At 42.7% G+C, this 17,260-nt stretch overlaps 1 protein-coding gene across 1 annotated transcript in view; it reads left to right on the forward strand.

Annotated features, from left to right (window-relative positions):
- Positions 1 to 1,501: 1,501 nt before the first annotated feature.
- The window catches only part of BAZ1A (bromodomain adjacent to zinc finger domain 1A), a 65,155-nt gene continuing 49,396 nt past the window's right edge, over positions 1,502 to 17,260 (forward strand). Inside the window, exons 1-3 of the mRNA XM_056345504.1 lie at positions 1,502 to 1,654; positions 2,339 to 2,488; positions 9,738 to 10,016. Coding sequence (XP_056201479.1) covers positions 2,376 to 2,488; positions 9,738 to 10,016 — 392 coding nt within the window. The 5' untranslated portion in view covers positions 1,502 to 1,654; positions 2,339 to 2,375. The remainder of the gene's footprint in view (positions 1,655 to 2,338; positions 2,489 to 9,737; positions 10,017 to 17,260) is intronic.

Below are 17,260 nucleotides of genomic sequence, written 5' to 3' on the forward strand. Positions count from 1 at the left end.
ATCACATCTGCTGAAGAGCTGGAGCTTAAAACAAAGCTAAGTGTTGCAAAATCTCACTGTAATCATAAGAGCTGGCAACACTAAATGTCATAACCATGGCATACTGTACAGTTTTGATGCAAAACGAACTAAAAATTACCAGATGTTAGATACAAGTGCATTAACTCAAGCTGCATTTGTGCCCTTTGCTAGAAAGTAATTAAAAACTGAAAGTGAAGCCAGCTGGCAAATGAAAATAAACTGGTAGGACTCGGGGGTTAACCTTTTTTGTATCTCAAGCTTCATATTTTGCAAACTTAACTAATGGAGTAAGTGAGCATTAACGTTTCTCAGTGCTTTTGATTAAAACCTGATCACTTTTTACACAAAGTAATTCGTGGACTGGATGTAAACATTCTTTTAGGTTTCAGTCACACAGGCTACAGCAGCACCGGCCGTTGCCTTTACTTGCAGAGGTAAAGAAAACAACCTAATGCACAGGTGCAGGAAACAGCCCGGGACCTTCATTTGCAGGAGCAGCATTTTACATTGTAAACTTAAACTGTTTAGGTATCAGCCTTCAGATATTTTTCACCTCAGTAGTTGTGTGGAGTTTCTACAATTATTCTGTGGATTTTTCAACCAAGTGCTGGACCTCGTGGTGATGAACTCTAATGGATGTAGGCTTTCTGTGGTTTTATGTCTTCAAGCTGGCTAGCACTCTTAAGAACACAATTAAATTAACACCCCAGTTTTAATTACCAATGGCGCTGTAAAGGCATTAGTGTAAAAAAAAAAAAAAAAAAGTGGTGAAAAATTAATATAGTAGCAAAACTGTGTAGTGACATTTTCGGTGAACTGGGAAAAAATGAGGCGGTGCTAAGGGGCCCAGGTACAACTCTTACGCTCATCTTAATTGTGTGTCTAATCGCACTTTCAGCAAAATAGATCCGTGTGCCCCTGTTGTTCTGGTAGCTCCTCGGCTTCGGGGCTGTAACTGAGAGGGAAGCGTCCCCGGCACCACACTGTCAAACGGAGCGGCCGGGGGGAAGCGCCCCGCAGGAGCCGCGCCGGCCGCACCGCAGGGCAGGTACCGAGGGCAGCGATCACTCCGGGATGGGGCTGCGGCTCTCCCAGGGGCTGGGGCGGGGGGGTCTCCCAGCTGGCTCGACGGCTGCTCGGCGCCGGTTTCGGAAGCGCCGGTAATGCCGCTGGCAGGAGGCGCGGGCGGGCAGCGCCGCACGCTGCAGGGTCGGCCGCCGTGCCGTGCCGTGCCCTGCCCTGCCGTGCCGCCCGCACCCCGGCCCGGCCGGCAGCGCCGAGCGGAAAGAGCCGCCTTCCCGGCCGCGGCCAGCCGGCCTGGGCCCACCCCCCGCACCGGAGATCTCCTGCTGATAATTCAAAAATGGAGGATGCGCCCTCTCAGCCATTAATTAATAATGTAGCTCGCTGTCTTCCTGTGTGACACACGCTGGAAGGCACCGAGCGGCCAATAAAGATGTAGGGGAGAGCGGGGGAAGGCTCCTCCCCGCAGCTCTTCCTGATTGAGGGCTTGAAGAAGTAGATCAAAAACTTCCCAGGAGCCGGGGGGGGGCAGAGGAAAGGGAATAAACGCGGCGAGGGGGACCGCGCTGCGCACCGGCCCAGCGGCGAGGGCAGCCTGCGGCCGCACCAGGTGGGCAGGAGGGGAGGGAGCCCCCGCAGCGGCAGGCCGGAGGGCCGGCAGCCCCCGCGCCGCGGCCGCGCTGTCCCGCGGCGGCCGGGCCGGGCCGGGGGGCGGCGCGGGGCGGGAAGGGCAGGGCGAGGACCCCCGTTAGGCAGCGTCCCGGCAGGAAGGGAAGCAGGGAGGGAAGTGGTCGGCGCTGCCCCTCCTGGGTGTTTGCTTTGCGGGGAGGAGAAGGAGGAGGAGGAGGCGGGGGAGTGGAAGTTGGTGTCCGGCCCGGCGTGTGTGGGTCAGAGGCGGGGGAAGGGGGTGACCCGGGGGCAGGGGAGCCTGAGCAGACAAAGCGCGGCGGCGGCCGGGGTATCCCCGAGCGGAGCACGTTGCGCGGCTGGGGCGGGGGGCGCCGCCCCCGCCCGGCGCTCGGCGTCATGGCCCCATTGTGAGGCAGAGGGAGGCGGAGGCGGGAGGAAGGATCCGCCGCTCGCTCCGCGCGCAGTTCCAGGCAGGCAGCGGCGCGTCAGCCACACAAAAGGCCGCCGCCGCTTTCTCCCGCTCCTTCTCCGGCTCCCCGGGAGGAGGGACACGCCGGGCCCGCTCCCTCCTCCCCGGCCCGGGGAGGGGGGGCGCTGCCCGCACTCGCTTACTCCCTCCCTCCGTATTTTTTTTTTTTTTAATTTTTTTCCCTCCCCCTCGAAGCTGGTCCTGGGGCAGGAAGAGAGCGCGGAGCGGGGCGATGCCGCTGCTGCACCGAAAGCCCTTCGTGAGGGAGAAGCCCCCCGCCGACCTTCGGCCGGACGAGCGCGTTTTCTACTGCAGGGTCACTAACGAGATCTTCAGGGACTACGAGTAAGAGACAACCCCCGTGTCCGCGTCCCTCTGTCCGCCCTGACCCCCCCTCGCCTTCCGGCAGCGGGCAGCAGCGGTTTAACCCCCGAACGGCTGACACCTGGGCGGGCGGCAGGGGAGGGGATTCCCCGGCAGCACCGCGGGGAGCCCGGCCGGGGGGGGGGTGGCGCTGGCGCCGAGCCCGTGCCCTCCCGAGGGGGTGGGGGGAGAGGGCGGATCTCTCGCCCGGGGCAGGGGGAATCCCTGCCCCTCCTCGGCCAGGGTATCCCGCGGCCCCTCGCTTCGCGGTGGGAGCGGGGGGCCGGCTCCTTCCTCACACATACCCCCCCCCGCTCCCTCCGCTGTGTCGCCCCCGTCGGGGAAGTGAAAGTTGCCCGTGTGGGAGGCGGCGGGCGGTATTGAGCGGCTGCCGGGGCCCGGCTCTCCCCCCGCCCCCGTCGGCAGCCGCGTGTCGGCGGCGGACGGCACTAGGCCGCCCCGCGGAAGGGGCCGCGCCGGGCCCTGGTTGAGCCGGCGCCGCTGGGCAGCGGGGCCGCCCGGCTCGGCATGTGCCGGCCGCCCTTTTGTTGTGGTACCGGCCAGGCAGGGGGCGCCGCCGGCGCAGCCCGCCGGGCTCGGCCCGGCTCCCCGGCCGGCTCCCGCCGCCGTTAACCCCTTGTTGCCGGGCCGAGCGGCCGCGCCGCCCAGGGCCGCGCTCGCCCCGCCTCCGCGGGGAGCCGCCGGCTGACCCGGTTGGAAATGGCCGGCGGGCCCTGCCGCCCGGTAGCTCGGCCTGCGGCGGGGGGAAGCGCGGCCCCGGCGCGGGGGTCGCTGCACCTGTCCGGCGGGGTCCCGCCGCCCGGTCATCCCCTCCCCTCCCCGCCGGGCGGCACCACCGGCCGGTACACCCGAGGGGCACACCTGTGTCCGCAGGGTCTCCCTCTCCAGTGAGGGTTTTTCTCTCTCTTGCCGTCCCTTCCTTTTTTCTATATTTTTTTCCTTCTCCGTGTGTAAAAAGACCAGTGGAAATTACGAAATTGCCGTTAACGGTTGATAACGTATTGTACGGGTAGGTCCGAACTTGCTGCCGCGTACTTTATCACCGGTAAGAACAATGGACCGACGGTGCCGTTTTTCAAAAGCCGGTAACCGTCCGTGCTTGCACCCCCGGTCCCATCCAGCACCCCCCCGCCTGCAGGATGGCCCCACAGCCAAGCGGTCATTTTGGTTTGGGGTTTTTTTTGTGTTCTTTTTTTTTTTTTTTTTTAAGACGTGCAGACTGGTGAGATTAAATCTGAAATAGTTTTCGTTTGCAGCATATGAAATTAGAGCACACCTTAATCTTTTTCGTGTTTAGACTTGTTTTTCTTACTCAAATGCACTTCACCTAATAAAATTGTAGAGAAGCTGGATTAGGTAACTTTGAAGGGTAATGCTTTGCGTTTCCTGGACGATCGGTTCTGGGGGAGAAGGGGGGGTGTTGAATATGTTGTTGGAAGTTTTGTAAGGAGTGTTTTCATTATAGGGTGTATAAGAACCTAACAAGCAAGAGCTGACAGCCTTCTGTTTCTATAGGAATTAAGTCACCCTCCCCCAGCTTCCAGTATTTTAAAAGCTGCTTTTCTGGTTACAATTATTATTATCACGTAATTAGATGACTCTCATGTATTTGTTGACACTGCACTGAAATACATTTCGGGTACGTGTACTCTTGCTAGAATTTCAGCATGAAAAGCATCCTTTTAAAACATCTTTTGCTCTCAAAGGTGAATATTTTGAGTACTCTGACAGGCTTATTTACACTGCAATGATGTTGACAGTAAGAAAAAGTATGAAAGACCAAATTCTGTATTTAACCAAAGGTAACAAATTAAGGGATAAATTTAGACTTGCATTCACACAGGCGATCCCTAGAAATGTCAGGGGGTGGTTACCTCAGAGGTCAGGGCTTAGAATGTGGTATTTGGGAAGACTGCAGAAAACTCTTCTGTGCTTGTTTCTTGTGTATGTCGGGTGGGCTTTTTTTGGGGTTCGTTTTTTTTCTCTTTGTTTTCTAATTCTCAAAATTATTCTCAAATATGTTAATTTTAATTCAAAACCAGAAGTCTCTTTTTTGTTAGGTTGGGTAAAATTGATGCTTTGGATTGAAAAGTTTAGTATTTTTGTACTTAGCAAGGTGTTGTGGCACAGATGAGTAAGTTTAGATTAATGTTAGTTGTTTGTGGCGTAATCTAATGGAGAACATAGGGTTGTCTTTAAGCAATTTTTAAAGGTGCTCATTCTTGTCTCTCCTGGTGGCAAAGTGATTCTTCAAATGGCTAATGTCTTCTGAAAACATCATTTCTCGTTTCTTTGCCTAAGCAAGGACAGTTAGATTAGTAGGGATAGGGAGGGCCCACTTTTTTTAAAAAAAAATGTATTAGCTGTTTCATGAAAGAAAACCATTGTCTACATCAGACTTCTCTGAATCTGCTTTTGCAATAGCAACTTAAATTTTTTGAGGGGAGAATTTGAAAATTAGAGTCTGAGTAGATAAGTGGGTTGTATAGATATGGTAACCTGAATTCACCCTCTTCCTCAACTATATGGACAACAAAGGGTTGAGACTTAAGTTGTTTGGCTTTTTTCTTGTTTTTTTTTGTAGGTTTCTTTGTTTGTTGTTGGTTTTTTTTTTTTACAGAGCACAAACTTCGTGTTGAAAAGTTTCTTTCATGCCCATGGCAGCTTTAGCAGAGATTAATACAAACAGTACATTAGTAGTATTCTTCTCTATATAAGAAGTCATTACGCTAACACAAGGAGAATTTGGCAAGACTAGTATTTTGTAAAGTGACTTTCTCGTTAAGGACGTATTTCCTCTTTAATCTGAAATACCATCACACAATTTTGTAACCCTTGAAGAAGGGGTGCAGTGAGGTGGCAGTGTTTGATTGTATTTATCAGGAGTAACAGGGACTGGGGGAACTGATGTTCTTCATGCTTGGCTGTACTTCTAGTTAGAGGGACAGACCAACAGTAAGAGTCTCTGGAGACATAGTAGGAGCAGGAAGAGCAAGTGCGAGGGTGCACAAGATGCATGGGATGCATGAGAAACACATTAAACCGGTGGGATGTTACCACCAGTTTTTGACACCTTGTCTGTGAAAGTTAATAGCTGATATAGATGTGCAGTGAAAGCTGCTATTAAAGTATGGGAAGTCTTGCTTGTGGAGACAGCTTGAAAAAGAAAATGATGAGTAGTATAGATACAGTGGTAGGAATGTTCCTCTTTCTAAGACACAGTGGGGGAAGAGTCAGTTTTGCATCTTCAAAACTTACTGAAACTTCTTTATAGATTGGCCTGTCTTGGTTTCAGTCAAAGAGAGGTCTGTTCAAAAGGCTTTTTAAAGTGTCCTTAGTTAAATATGTTTTGTTGAAGAGAAACTCATTACTTGAAATACATTGCTTAATGCGTAATTAGCCTGTAAATATTAAGGAATAGATGTCTCAGTTTTGTTTCTTTCGTGCATTATTTTTTAATATGTATTCTTGACCTCTTCTGGAGATGAGGTAGAGTATAAAACCACTTTTGTGATCCAGAATGGCAGAGTTGGTCTTCTGTGATTACCCTCCTACCATAGACTAAATAGATTATGTATTAGAGGCTCATAACGGCTTCAGGATTAAAAATGAGTTATTAAAAATTAGCCATTCCATAGATTTATTTTTTCATTTTTCCTCTCAAATTTTACTTACTTGTAAAATATGAGAAAGTCATGTCATTCTCCAATATAGAATTCTTCTATTTAAAAAACCCACACACACCCAACCTGTTTTTAATATATGCTAAGAAGATGAATGAAAGTAAATAGTGTGAAATAAGCATGTTCCTGGAACACAATAAAAATACAGTAGCTCTTGGACTCGATGGGAATACTCGGTTAGTTCAAAAAAAGGCATCTGTCACTTCTAGTCTGGATTTTTATATCCATTACAAGTGCAGTCAGCGCAGAGATTGCAAGTAATTTATTTCTAGCTTCTGTTAATGAACTGCCTCTGATCACATACCTACCAAGTAGCCATATTAAACTACTTCTCAATGATTTGCTGATAATTTATTTAGCTGTTTACCTTACCTTGCATGGAAAACTAACTATATGATGTAAATGAAGAAAGACATCCAGCTGAGAAGTCATCATTAACGAGCTCCTTTTTTTAGTCCCTGCTGCTCAAGTAGCTGAGCTGATGTGGACATCTTCACCAGAGTGCTGCAGTCCTGTTTGACTTCTCGCAGGCAGATTGGGACCATGCGAGTGAGCTCTGTGGATGTGTTTTGTATGAACTTCCTTCTCAATGTTGTCAAGAGTTACAGAGATCTTGAACCAGCGAGGAAGCCCCAGAGACTGTCATACCCTAGCCTAGATAAAGATGTGGATAAGATTTCATATGTAACTTAGCAGCAGATACACTTACTGTTGTGAATTTAAGTTGAATGTAGAATATGATCAAGTGCGTTACTTAAAGAGAAGGGGTGTCGCTGCTGCTGCCATTCTCTAGGTTTGGTAGCTGTTGTGTCTGCTCTTTGTAAACCTTTTTGTGATAACTGATGTGTACCAGAGAGATACAGGGATGGAGAGTCCTACAAATAACATGTATTGCTATACTGTTGGGATTTTGTTTTCTCCTCCCTCTAAACCAAGTTAAAGTGAGATCGTTAAAACATCTCAATAAAACTGTGTTAACAGACTAAGCCACAGATGGTTTTGATGTGCTATAGGTAATGGCTAGCTAAAGACAAATAATGCTTTCAAACGCAAATGTAAATTTTTTCATGTAAATTTTTTTCTTCCCTCGTAAGTTCATGGGGGGAAAATCCGCACAAAACAAAAGAGGAAATGAGGGAGAATGAAACTAGATACACAAACTACTCTTGTATGTAAATTGAAACATGTTTTCCTCAAACATGTTTCAGTTAAAGTAATCTTAGAAATTTGCATTTGTAATAATCATGGATTAAAAAATTTTAGAGAGGGTTTTGTGTTTGGTGGGTTGGTTTTGGGTTTTTTTGTTTTGTTCCTGTAAGTTCAATGCTGTTGCTTTAAATAGTATGACTGCCTGGTGTCCCCTCACAAAGAATAACAGCAGCTCTTAAAGGGACACTGTCAGCATCAACCTCAGCCTTTTCCTCCCTGTCTGCTCCCCCTGCCCCCCATTTTTTTCCTTTTTACTTTCATAATTTTTGAAAATTATGTTCTGGTACGTTTTACAATAACTCTTAGGGTGGTTTTCTCTTTCCTAGCTAAAGATGATTATCGAGAACCTCTTCGGTAAGTGAGACACAAAAATACATGTAGAGACACAGCTGCATGAAGATTTGAGTAAACATTTCTTTATCCATTGAAGTCAGTAAGACTGCTAAAAATTCTTGTGAATCTAATACAGAAGTATTGAAATGTAGGGCAGGAAGAGACCTGAAGAGATAATGTTTTATGTATTCCATCACCTTAAAAAAAACCCAAAACAAACAAAAACCCCCACAGATTTGTCTAATATATTCTTTAAAATGCTTAAGTAACTATTTTACACCTTAAAGATAGTGTTTCACTATGGTTGACAGCAAAAAAAAAAATATTGTCCTGTGCACAAAGAATGACTGACAGCCATCCGTTCTTCATATATTGAATTAATTTCTGTCATTCTCTCTTTTGTTCTTCTCCTTTTCTTGTTTAGAGTAAGCAAACCCACATTATTGCTTATTACTTATGAGTGTTAGACCCATGTACTATCAAATATTTTAAGTAGATGCAGGTAACTTAAAAATCTGAATTTTTGTAGCCATTAAATATTATTCAGATAATATGTTTCTTCCTCTTCTGTCCTTTTCCCCTTCTTACAACTGATGTTCTTCCTAGAGCATCTCTCTCACACTCGGAGGAATCTTGTGGTCATACAGAAAAGATTATATGAGCCAGGACTCTCCATTGTCCTCAGTCTGGAATTTTCATTCACAAAATATTGTGGTTCATCTGTCCATCTGCAGTGAACATTGTCACCTGGATCAGTCTCTGATGCACATTTACCAACCTGAGTTTCCAGGGAGCCTGCAAAAAAAACCCTCTCAGAAGTGTGAACTGTCCAATTCTCTAACACCATTACTAGAAATTATTTGAATAGTTGTATCCTTTTGAAAATGGGAACACTGTGCAGTGTAAGGGGTTTTTTTTAAAGGCTGAAACTTCAGGTTTCTGGTGTAGCGTGCAGTGTTCAGAAAGTACTGTGTCTGCTTTGAAATAGCTATGTTGAACTGATACAAGGCAAAATAAAACTCAAGTTGTTGTGTTGTGTGTTCCATACTCATCAATACTACTCTTTTAAGATTTTTAAAGGAAAGAAAATAAAAATCCTTATCTGAAGTGGGGCATATTGAGAGATTGCTCTGCTGTCCAATCACTGCCCATAGTATATGATATGTTTTAACATGGTTTTGTGAGTAGCTACATAATCTACTTCATCTAGAAAGTGTTTTAACAAACCACTGTTTTTCTGATACCTGTCAAAAATTGACACATACTAGTGAAAGTGCTGCTTTCTTGATTCCAATGTAATAACTAGTAAGCAAGCAATAACAATGTGATTTTATCATTAATAGGAAATACAGGGAAGGAGGAGAATCGGTATTTACTAGCGGATCAAGGGAGAAGAATCTGTAGGAAAAAATAGTTTAATGCTTTTACTGAGAGCAATGCAAACAGTGAAGGAATAAAAACTATTTAGAGACGTACTTGACATTAATTCTTTACCTCTCCCATCTTTTCATTTGTGAGCTAGGGCACTCAAATGCTGAAACTTACTCAAGTTGCAACATGTTTCTGTGATCTTAGGGTTATTTTATGTTTGTACAGTTTTTACACCCTCCTCTTGGCAAATATTTGTGGAAACGTGGGGGATGTGAGGAGGATATGACACCTATTAAACTCAGTGTGATTGTTCTTATGTATAAGGCTTCTTATATGTGAATATTTGTTTGCAGGACTTTTAGGTCTTGATGCTGTTACTGTAGTCTGTAGTGAGAGGAAACTTTGGTTTTACAATAGCTATGGCATGGTAAATTGCTAAAAGTTTTAAATAACCCTTGATTATCTATAGCCTGTATGGGAGTAGAGCTGCTTCTGCATTTCAGGCTTGTAAAAGGAATTCACTGCTGTACTAATTGTGAGCAAACTGAAAAAGTTAGTCAGAACTCAACCATTTTCTTTCTCTCCCCCCCCCCGCCTCCCGCCTTCCTTTTCAGTGATTTTTTTGAACGCACCATTCTGTGCAACAGCCTTGTGTGGAGCTGTGCTGTCACAGGGAAACCAGGACTGACATATCAGGAAGCACTGGAATCAGAGAAGAAAGCCAGACATAATCTTCAAAGTTTTCCAGAGGCACTCATCATTCCAGTTCTCTACTTGGCCACCCTTACCCATCGCTCCCGACTTCATGAAATCTGTGATGAAATCTTTGCTTATGTCAAGGATCGGTATTTTGTTGGTGAAACAGTGGAAGTAGTTAGAAGTAATGGTGCAAGGTAAGTATATTTAAAAACAAATTATGTATTTGTTTGTTTGGTGTGAATGGTTTTTGTGTCTGCTTTTTTAAACTAAAAATCGGGAAAATAAACTCCATCAAACACAACTGAAGTGAGTTGTGATGCTTAAGCTAGTGATACTGTTACTGCTCCTTCCTACTTTAGTTAAGAGAGGGATTGTATTGCTGGGCTTGGTATCTCTTTCCTTAGTTTAGAAGCGGCTGTGGAGGCAGGACAGCTCTCTTGAGTCTTGACACTACAGGTTTTTTTGTGGATTTGCAAAGGCATGTCAGCCCCCTGGTGTGAGAAAGGCTGGTGGTTTGTAGAATGCGATTTAATGAGAAACTAGGGGAAGCTGTGACTTAAAAATCATATGAAAGTTTTGAGGAATCACGTAGAATGTAATTCATCACATGGTGTTTTGTGTACTTAGAATGGGTGAAGTGTTGAAAGCTTAAAGAATCAATGTAAGTTGGATTTTTGCTTTTTAGGTAGTTGGAAAAATTGTGACTTCATTCTTGGAGAAATTGGGAATTGTAAAATGTTTGCAATAGTTAATTATCTGGGGTTTAGTGTGATGGGTTTTTTCCCCACTGAGTTAGTGTCATGCTTATTCATACTGATGTATGCATGTTGCAAGTGTTTTTACTGTTATCTTAGACTGATTAAAAACTTGGAAGAGTTTTGAGCTTCAGATGCTTTCTTTCTCATATTATTGGTACATATGCTCTGTAGTATAAATAAGCTGGTTTACAACAAATAGCTAGCTTGAGTCTGTCTTTAAAGCAGCTTGTGGGAGAGAACTGGGAAAGGTCTGTGTTTTGTCTAAGTAAGTTTGCCATTTCACCTAACTGAGGTTTAAAATGGGAACGTGTGCAGAATGTGCGCTACAGCCCTTGTGGGGTCGGTCACCTGTTGGGTTTTTTGTTGTTAGTTTGTGGGTTTGCTTTATTTTGTTTATTCAGAAGGAAGGTGCCAGCTTACACTGCAGAGTAGACAGGGCTTCTGTGGGTAGCCTGAGGTGTCTGTGCGTAATCTGGTGTATGTTGCATGATGGGAGTGGGCTGGTTCAAAACTGTCATTGGAGAGCATAGTTACTTGGTGTGAGGTGTTTCTTTAGTGGCTGATCCAGACCTTATTTAAGGCAAACTTTGTACTACACCAGGAAGAAACATCTGTTTATGTGCTGCAGGAGATAAGTTGTAAGGAAATCTGTATGGGTATGTATATAAGGTCAGTGCTTAATAAAAAAGCTTTCCATCTCCTCCCTACTCTATTCCTTTCAACCAGCAAAGTCCCAGTCACAAAGCCAGGACAAGAACAACTTCAGTAGAGTTGCTGCTTTCTCTATAGAAAACCTATATCCAAAGTTCGTTTTCCATGTTTCTCATTTTTATACTTGTCTAATGACTAGACTCGGGTTGCAATTAGTATTATGGTCACTTTGCTTAAAGAATAAGATGTGGGGTTTTCTTCCTCTGCTTTGACTAGAAACCTTAATATTATGAATTGTCAGTGCAGTTCAGGTGTTGGTTTTCATTTACTGGATGAAATGCCTTTGTTTTCTGCCTTTGAAGATACTGTCAGTTTCCAAACTAACAGCAAAAAGAATACTTCAGAAGAATGTTTCCCCCCCCCCCCCCCAAGAACAACTTTCCTGCCTTTGTTACTTTTCTAAAACCTTTGCTAAAATATTTATGTATGTGCATGCTACATTGTCAAAGCTTAAATGAAATGTAGGCTTATATATGTGATAAATGCAAGTCTGTCTTGTTTCTTTTTCTTTTGAAATTCAGAATCCTTTTCACTCGTCTTTTTAGACGGTCATAAATCTGTTTTAAGTTTGCCCTAACAAAATTATTTCTACTTACCATGTAAGCTAAATTCTGTTCAGATAAAGTTGTGATATGATTCTACCTCATGAAGATAGCACTATCATTTTTTTTACCAGCATTTAATTCAGTCGTCTTGGTTATTCAGAGTTGTGTTGAGATACATATCTAACAATTTTGTGTTTGACTTTCACAGATCAGTATATTAATAGGATATAAGCTAAACTTCTTAAGCATTTGGGGTGGGCTAGATACCATTCAAAAGGTTCAGATAAAATCTATTTCCATAAAAAAATAACCTGCTAGAGATAGTATGTTTGCAACTACGTAAGTATAACCTTGTGTCTGGTAAAATGAAGCATGAAAATTTTGCCTTAGCTGATTGTATGCTATTGATATTCTAGACAAATTTATAGCAGAGAGATAGCTCAGACTTCTAATACTAAAACAGTGCAAATAACATGGTAATGCAGGGGGATTTTTATACTTAGAGATACATAATTAAAGCATACAAAGTGGAAGGAGGTGAAGTATAGTTACTCTTCTGCCCAATTTACAGCTGACTTTGACCTGTATTTTGAAGTACTCTATTGGGGATTAAGTATACCCGCTCATGTTACTTGTAAATAACACGGCTGTTCAACAGAGCGATTTGCACGTTTGTCACGTGCAGCTACATTTTTGTGATCTTTTCTAGCAAAAATGATTACAGTCCACCTATAGTGTAATAGCATTCAATGAGACCAACAGAATTTGGCAGAGCATGATAACCCAGTTGTGTTGTGGTGGTGTGAAGTGTAAACTCTTCCACTGCATTTATGTATGAAGTTTTTGTACGTGCTATGTCAGCAGGATCATTTGTTATCTGAGCTCCATGCATTATTTAATGGGAAGCCTACAACTTAATGCATGTGTAACTGAGGGTTGCTCAAGCAATTTAAATATTGATATTTTGTAACACCTAACCTTGCACATGTAATATTCTTGTAGGATAGATTGCTTTGGTGCAGCTTTCTAGCTTTTGCACAAAGTAAATGGAAGGGAAGCCAAACACTAGAAAGATTAGCATGTAAACATGTAAATGTTTTTTATCTTGAGCACGTGAAGTAGTCTATAGTACTGTAAGCAATGGGAAGATGATCTAGAAAGAGTAAGAGGGCAAGTGATTTGTGCAGAGGCTAGGCAGAAGGTGATTTTTTTGAGATGGGTGGTTCTTGTATCCCAACCAGTCTGTTCTGATTGTTGCAGAATCTGATGCCCAGTTGCTTTTTCTGGTCTTATGTCCCCGTCAGGCTCTTCTGATTGCTAGTCTTTTGTTGTGCTGCTCAGTTTTGAATTTGGCTGCTTCCACCTTGTTGCTGAGGTCTGGTAGGAGGAACTCCAAGAGTTTGGGAGATACTCTTGTCTTTCTGTTGTTTTGGTATGTCTGTTGTCTTAACAGCCCTTATCAACCAGAAAGAAATTGCAGAGAAAGCCCCGCAGTGCCATGAAGTGGCTTTTTCAGGCACACTCTGAAAATTATGTGTGCAGTTTGGTAATCTAGTAGAAGCAACAAGGAGATAATTCTACTTGCTCTTTAATTCATTTCAGATGATGTATTGATTAAAAATAGTCAGCTTTTTTTGGTTTGTATGTGTCCAGCTTTTCTGGCCAAACTGGGGCTGACTTTTCTCCAAAGTGGTAGCTTTGAAACATGAGGTGCTTGAATTCCCAGTTAAAGAACAGTTAAATTTACTTGTGTAAAAACATTTTCCTAGTACTGCCTTCATAGAAGACAATGTTAATTGAAACACTGGTCAAAAACATGATATAGACAGCAAACCTAATCTCAAATTAAGTTTAAGTTTGAATTGCCAAGGAATTGAAAACAGCCGATGCTGTAAGTACTGTTGTTTAGAATGTCACATTGCTATTTATGGAAAGTAATTTATTGAAAAAAGCACGGAAATGTTTTGAGATTTTGTTGGGGGAAAAAATCAGAGCAATATTTCACGTTAACCATGGTCAGTTAAGATGTAAAATAAGCAGCTAATGTTTTAGCTCACACTTTATGGAAGCACAGGAAAAGATGTTGGCCACATCACTGGAATTACTTCCTATATTTGCATTTCAGAACTGAAAGTTTAAAAACTGTAATGTACTGCTTGGCCTTTTGTTTTTCTGCAAGGAATAGCATCTTTTGCAGTAGCCTGTCCATTTGTTGCTGGTTTAGTACTGTGTTGTATTATTGGTATTTAAAACTTGTGAAATGGTTGGACTTGATGATCTTAAAGGTCTTTTCCAACCTAAACAATTCTATGATCTTGGAATCTGAAGTCAGTTACCTGAAAAATAAAACTGTGTGGTGTGAAAGCTTACCTGAAATAACCTCAGTGAATGCCTCAGACACACCAAATAAAACTATCATCAGCCTAACTTGTTCAGCTGTTGGACTTGTGCTTTTCTGCTTGAGGTCAGCAGTGTGCTTTTTTTTTAACAAAAAAAAAATCTAGTTTTTTCTTCCAACAAATTAAATTAAAGTACGTGTAAACAACCAATTGTGGTTTATCATCAGTGTTCTGAGTCTGGGTGCTATCACAAGTAATAATGGCTGTCTTTATTGGGGTATACAAGGGAGCAATCTGATAATTAGTTAATTTGTAAGCTTGCAGTATGACTTGAGGAGGGAAGAGATCTGAGATTTTAGGTTGGACAACTCTACTAGCTCTTCAGCTCTTCCTCCTCTGCCCTTAAAAATAGCTTGTGTGATGATGCATCCCCTTCCCCATGGAGGATGGAGGGCAACCAGTTGTCAATCAGTTGGTACAAAACCTAATTAAAAAGTCAACAACCTGCAGAATAAAATAGGTTGCTTAAAGGCAACCTTGTTATAAGGAAGAAATCATACAGAATATGGCAGATATAAACAATGATTATCTTTTTTCATTTGATTTGACCACTAGATGACACCACTGCAAAAGAATACTTCCCTAATGTCTGTGAGCAAGCAATGCCAGAATGCTTTAAGAGAACATAGTGTTTCTAAAATGAACCTACTTGCAGAAGTAGTAGATGAAATTCTCTGTTAGGAAGATTGCTGCATCTGGTCATACATTAGGTATAGGTTAACATCCATTCTCCACTCTGAATATTGATGTTGACCATTGCCAGGTTGTAGGAAACATAAATAATCACAAAACAACCTTGTCTGTAAGTGAAACATCTTTTTTTAACTCACCAATTGTTTGGCTGGTGTCCCAGTGCTTTAGGATTGTTTGTAGTGGATTAACGACTGCATTAGGCCAATTAAAAGATTTGTATACTGTTTTCATCTCTGTAAGTCTTAACTGGGGCACAGGAAGTGTGTTGCTGGTCATGACTATGTATAGCTGATACGGAGTTAGGATGGCAGAAGATGATCCTTGTAAGAGATAAGGTTATAGCTAGTTTTCCAACATTTTCATTCAAACTGACAACAGGGTGTTACTTGCTTATTTATATAGTTGTCTTCTGAGCGCTAGGATAAGTTAATGTAAGACCACTGGGTGGTAAAAGGTGAAGTGTCTTCCATGTTTAGATTTTAACGAGTTACAGTGAGTTTAAATTATTTTCTAGTCCACCAGTTTTCCCCTTTGATATATAGGCTTCAAAGCTGAATGGATGCAGAGGCACTGGAGCCAATGTCTATATAATCAAAAAGTTATAGTGTAGTGGGGTTTTTTTGTTTTGTTGTTTTTTGGTTGTGTGGTGTTCTGGTTTTTTTTGTTTGTAGTGGTAAGGCTTAAGCATAAGTTCCTGCATACAAAGAAAGTTTCCTATTTTATTTCACAAAGTGTATTTGAATTCCAGTAGCGAAGTTAGTGTGGTGCATATGAAATAGCATAGCTGACAGTACTGGAGAGTTTACCTATTCATAGAGCAAGTACAGTTTGCATTCTCCCAGCATCGCTGTTTAAGGATCAGTCTGCTCCTGGACTGGAAGAATCATGTTTAAGGAATTCGCTTTCCACTGCCCTGAAGTCCTTTGGGATATATTTGTATTTGTTGACTAATAAATATATTTGTATTTGTTTAATGGAATGATATGAGATGATGATAATCTGGGAGAGAACCTCCAACTCCTTTCTTATAGATTGTTGAACAGCTGTTACAACTATTTTTGGATGCTGCCAATCTCTGTTAGCTCTCATTTCTGTGTGAACTTTCTTCTTTTATAACCACAAATTTAAAGGTACAGGTTTTAGTTGGTTTGTTTTATAATTATATATTTCTTTAAAAATCAGTAAAATACTATGAACCGAAGGCTGGGCAATCAAAATTATGCTTATATTGCTGTTACTGTTAGTGCTGTCCGTAATTCCACAGGAGACAGCTGATGCAGCTACTGTATATGTAGGGTTCTCTTGTCCTTAGCAAAGGACTATAACTTGACAGACAAATGAAGATGTTAAAACTCAAAACCAGCAGCTCTTGCTGTAGTTAGGAAGCCATTACTTATGTGAAATTTTGTCTCCTTGTCGTGTGCTTTTGTTTTGTGTATACATTAAATTGTACTAGTTAGCTTAGTAAAAGATGTCATTTATTCCTTCAGATCTTGTCTTGCTTATACCTCGCTGATTACTTTCAAGTGTATGAGAACTGTTAGGGCAGGGATATGAGTTGCTGCACTTTACCTGACGTTTACTTCTTAAAAACTTTGTAAAAGCTGACAAAACAGAATGAGGCTGTAGCATTTTGGTGGTACTTGGTACATGCTACTATAGCCTCTTGTATTACTCTTTTTGGGGTTTTCTGTATTCAACTAACTTTACATACTGTTAGAAAAGATGTGCTTTTTTAATTTTGGCATTTGAAAAACTTTGATTTGCACGTCTTTTAAAAAGTAAATTTCCTTTTGCTTCTGACTCATTGATCATTGTTTTCTTTATGTTAAAGGTTGGCCTCAAAGTATTGCAATAGTCCTCCACTGCTGCATTTGAAACAGCCTTCTGTGTCCAAGGGATGTTTTTTTGCTTGTTTATTATAAAGCATACAGAGGCACATTTATAACTCATCTGGGCCTTCAAGGGATATATTTTTTTTTTAACTTGAAATGAGGACATAGCAGAGTGCCAGACTATTATTTCTATCACAGTAGTTAGCACCAGCCAGATCAAAAGCTGTTGTGCAGAATGCTCAATCTAAGGGCAGTATAGAAGTGGTCTCTCCTCTCACAGCTTGTAACTCCAGCCTTGGTTGGATGGAAAGGCCTACTCAGCGTTTGGGAAGAACTTCTCCATGTAAGTGTAGGTGCCAATAATTGCAGGGTCGAGGTTTCTGCTTGGCATCCTGTGATGGCTGGTTTTGGTCCATCATGTAGTGGAGTGCAGCTTCTCTTTCTCTTCCTCAAATCGTGTTCTGCTTCAGCAGAGGTAGGTAGAGATAACCCGCTTG

This window comes from Falco biarmicus, chromosome 7 (genome assembly GCF_023638135.1).
Source record: "Falco biarmicus isolate bFalBia1 chromosome 7, bFalBia1.pri, whole genome shotgun sequence".
In the NCBI taxonomy this organism is placed as follows: domain Eukaryota; kingdom Metazoa; phylum Chordata; class Aves; order Falconiformes; family Falconidae; genus Falco; species Falco biarmicus.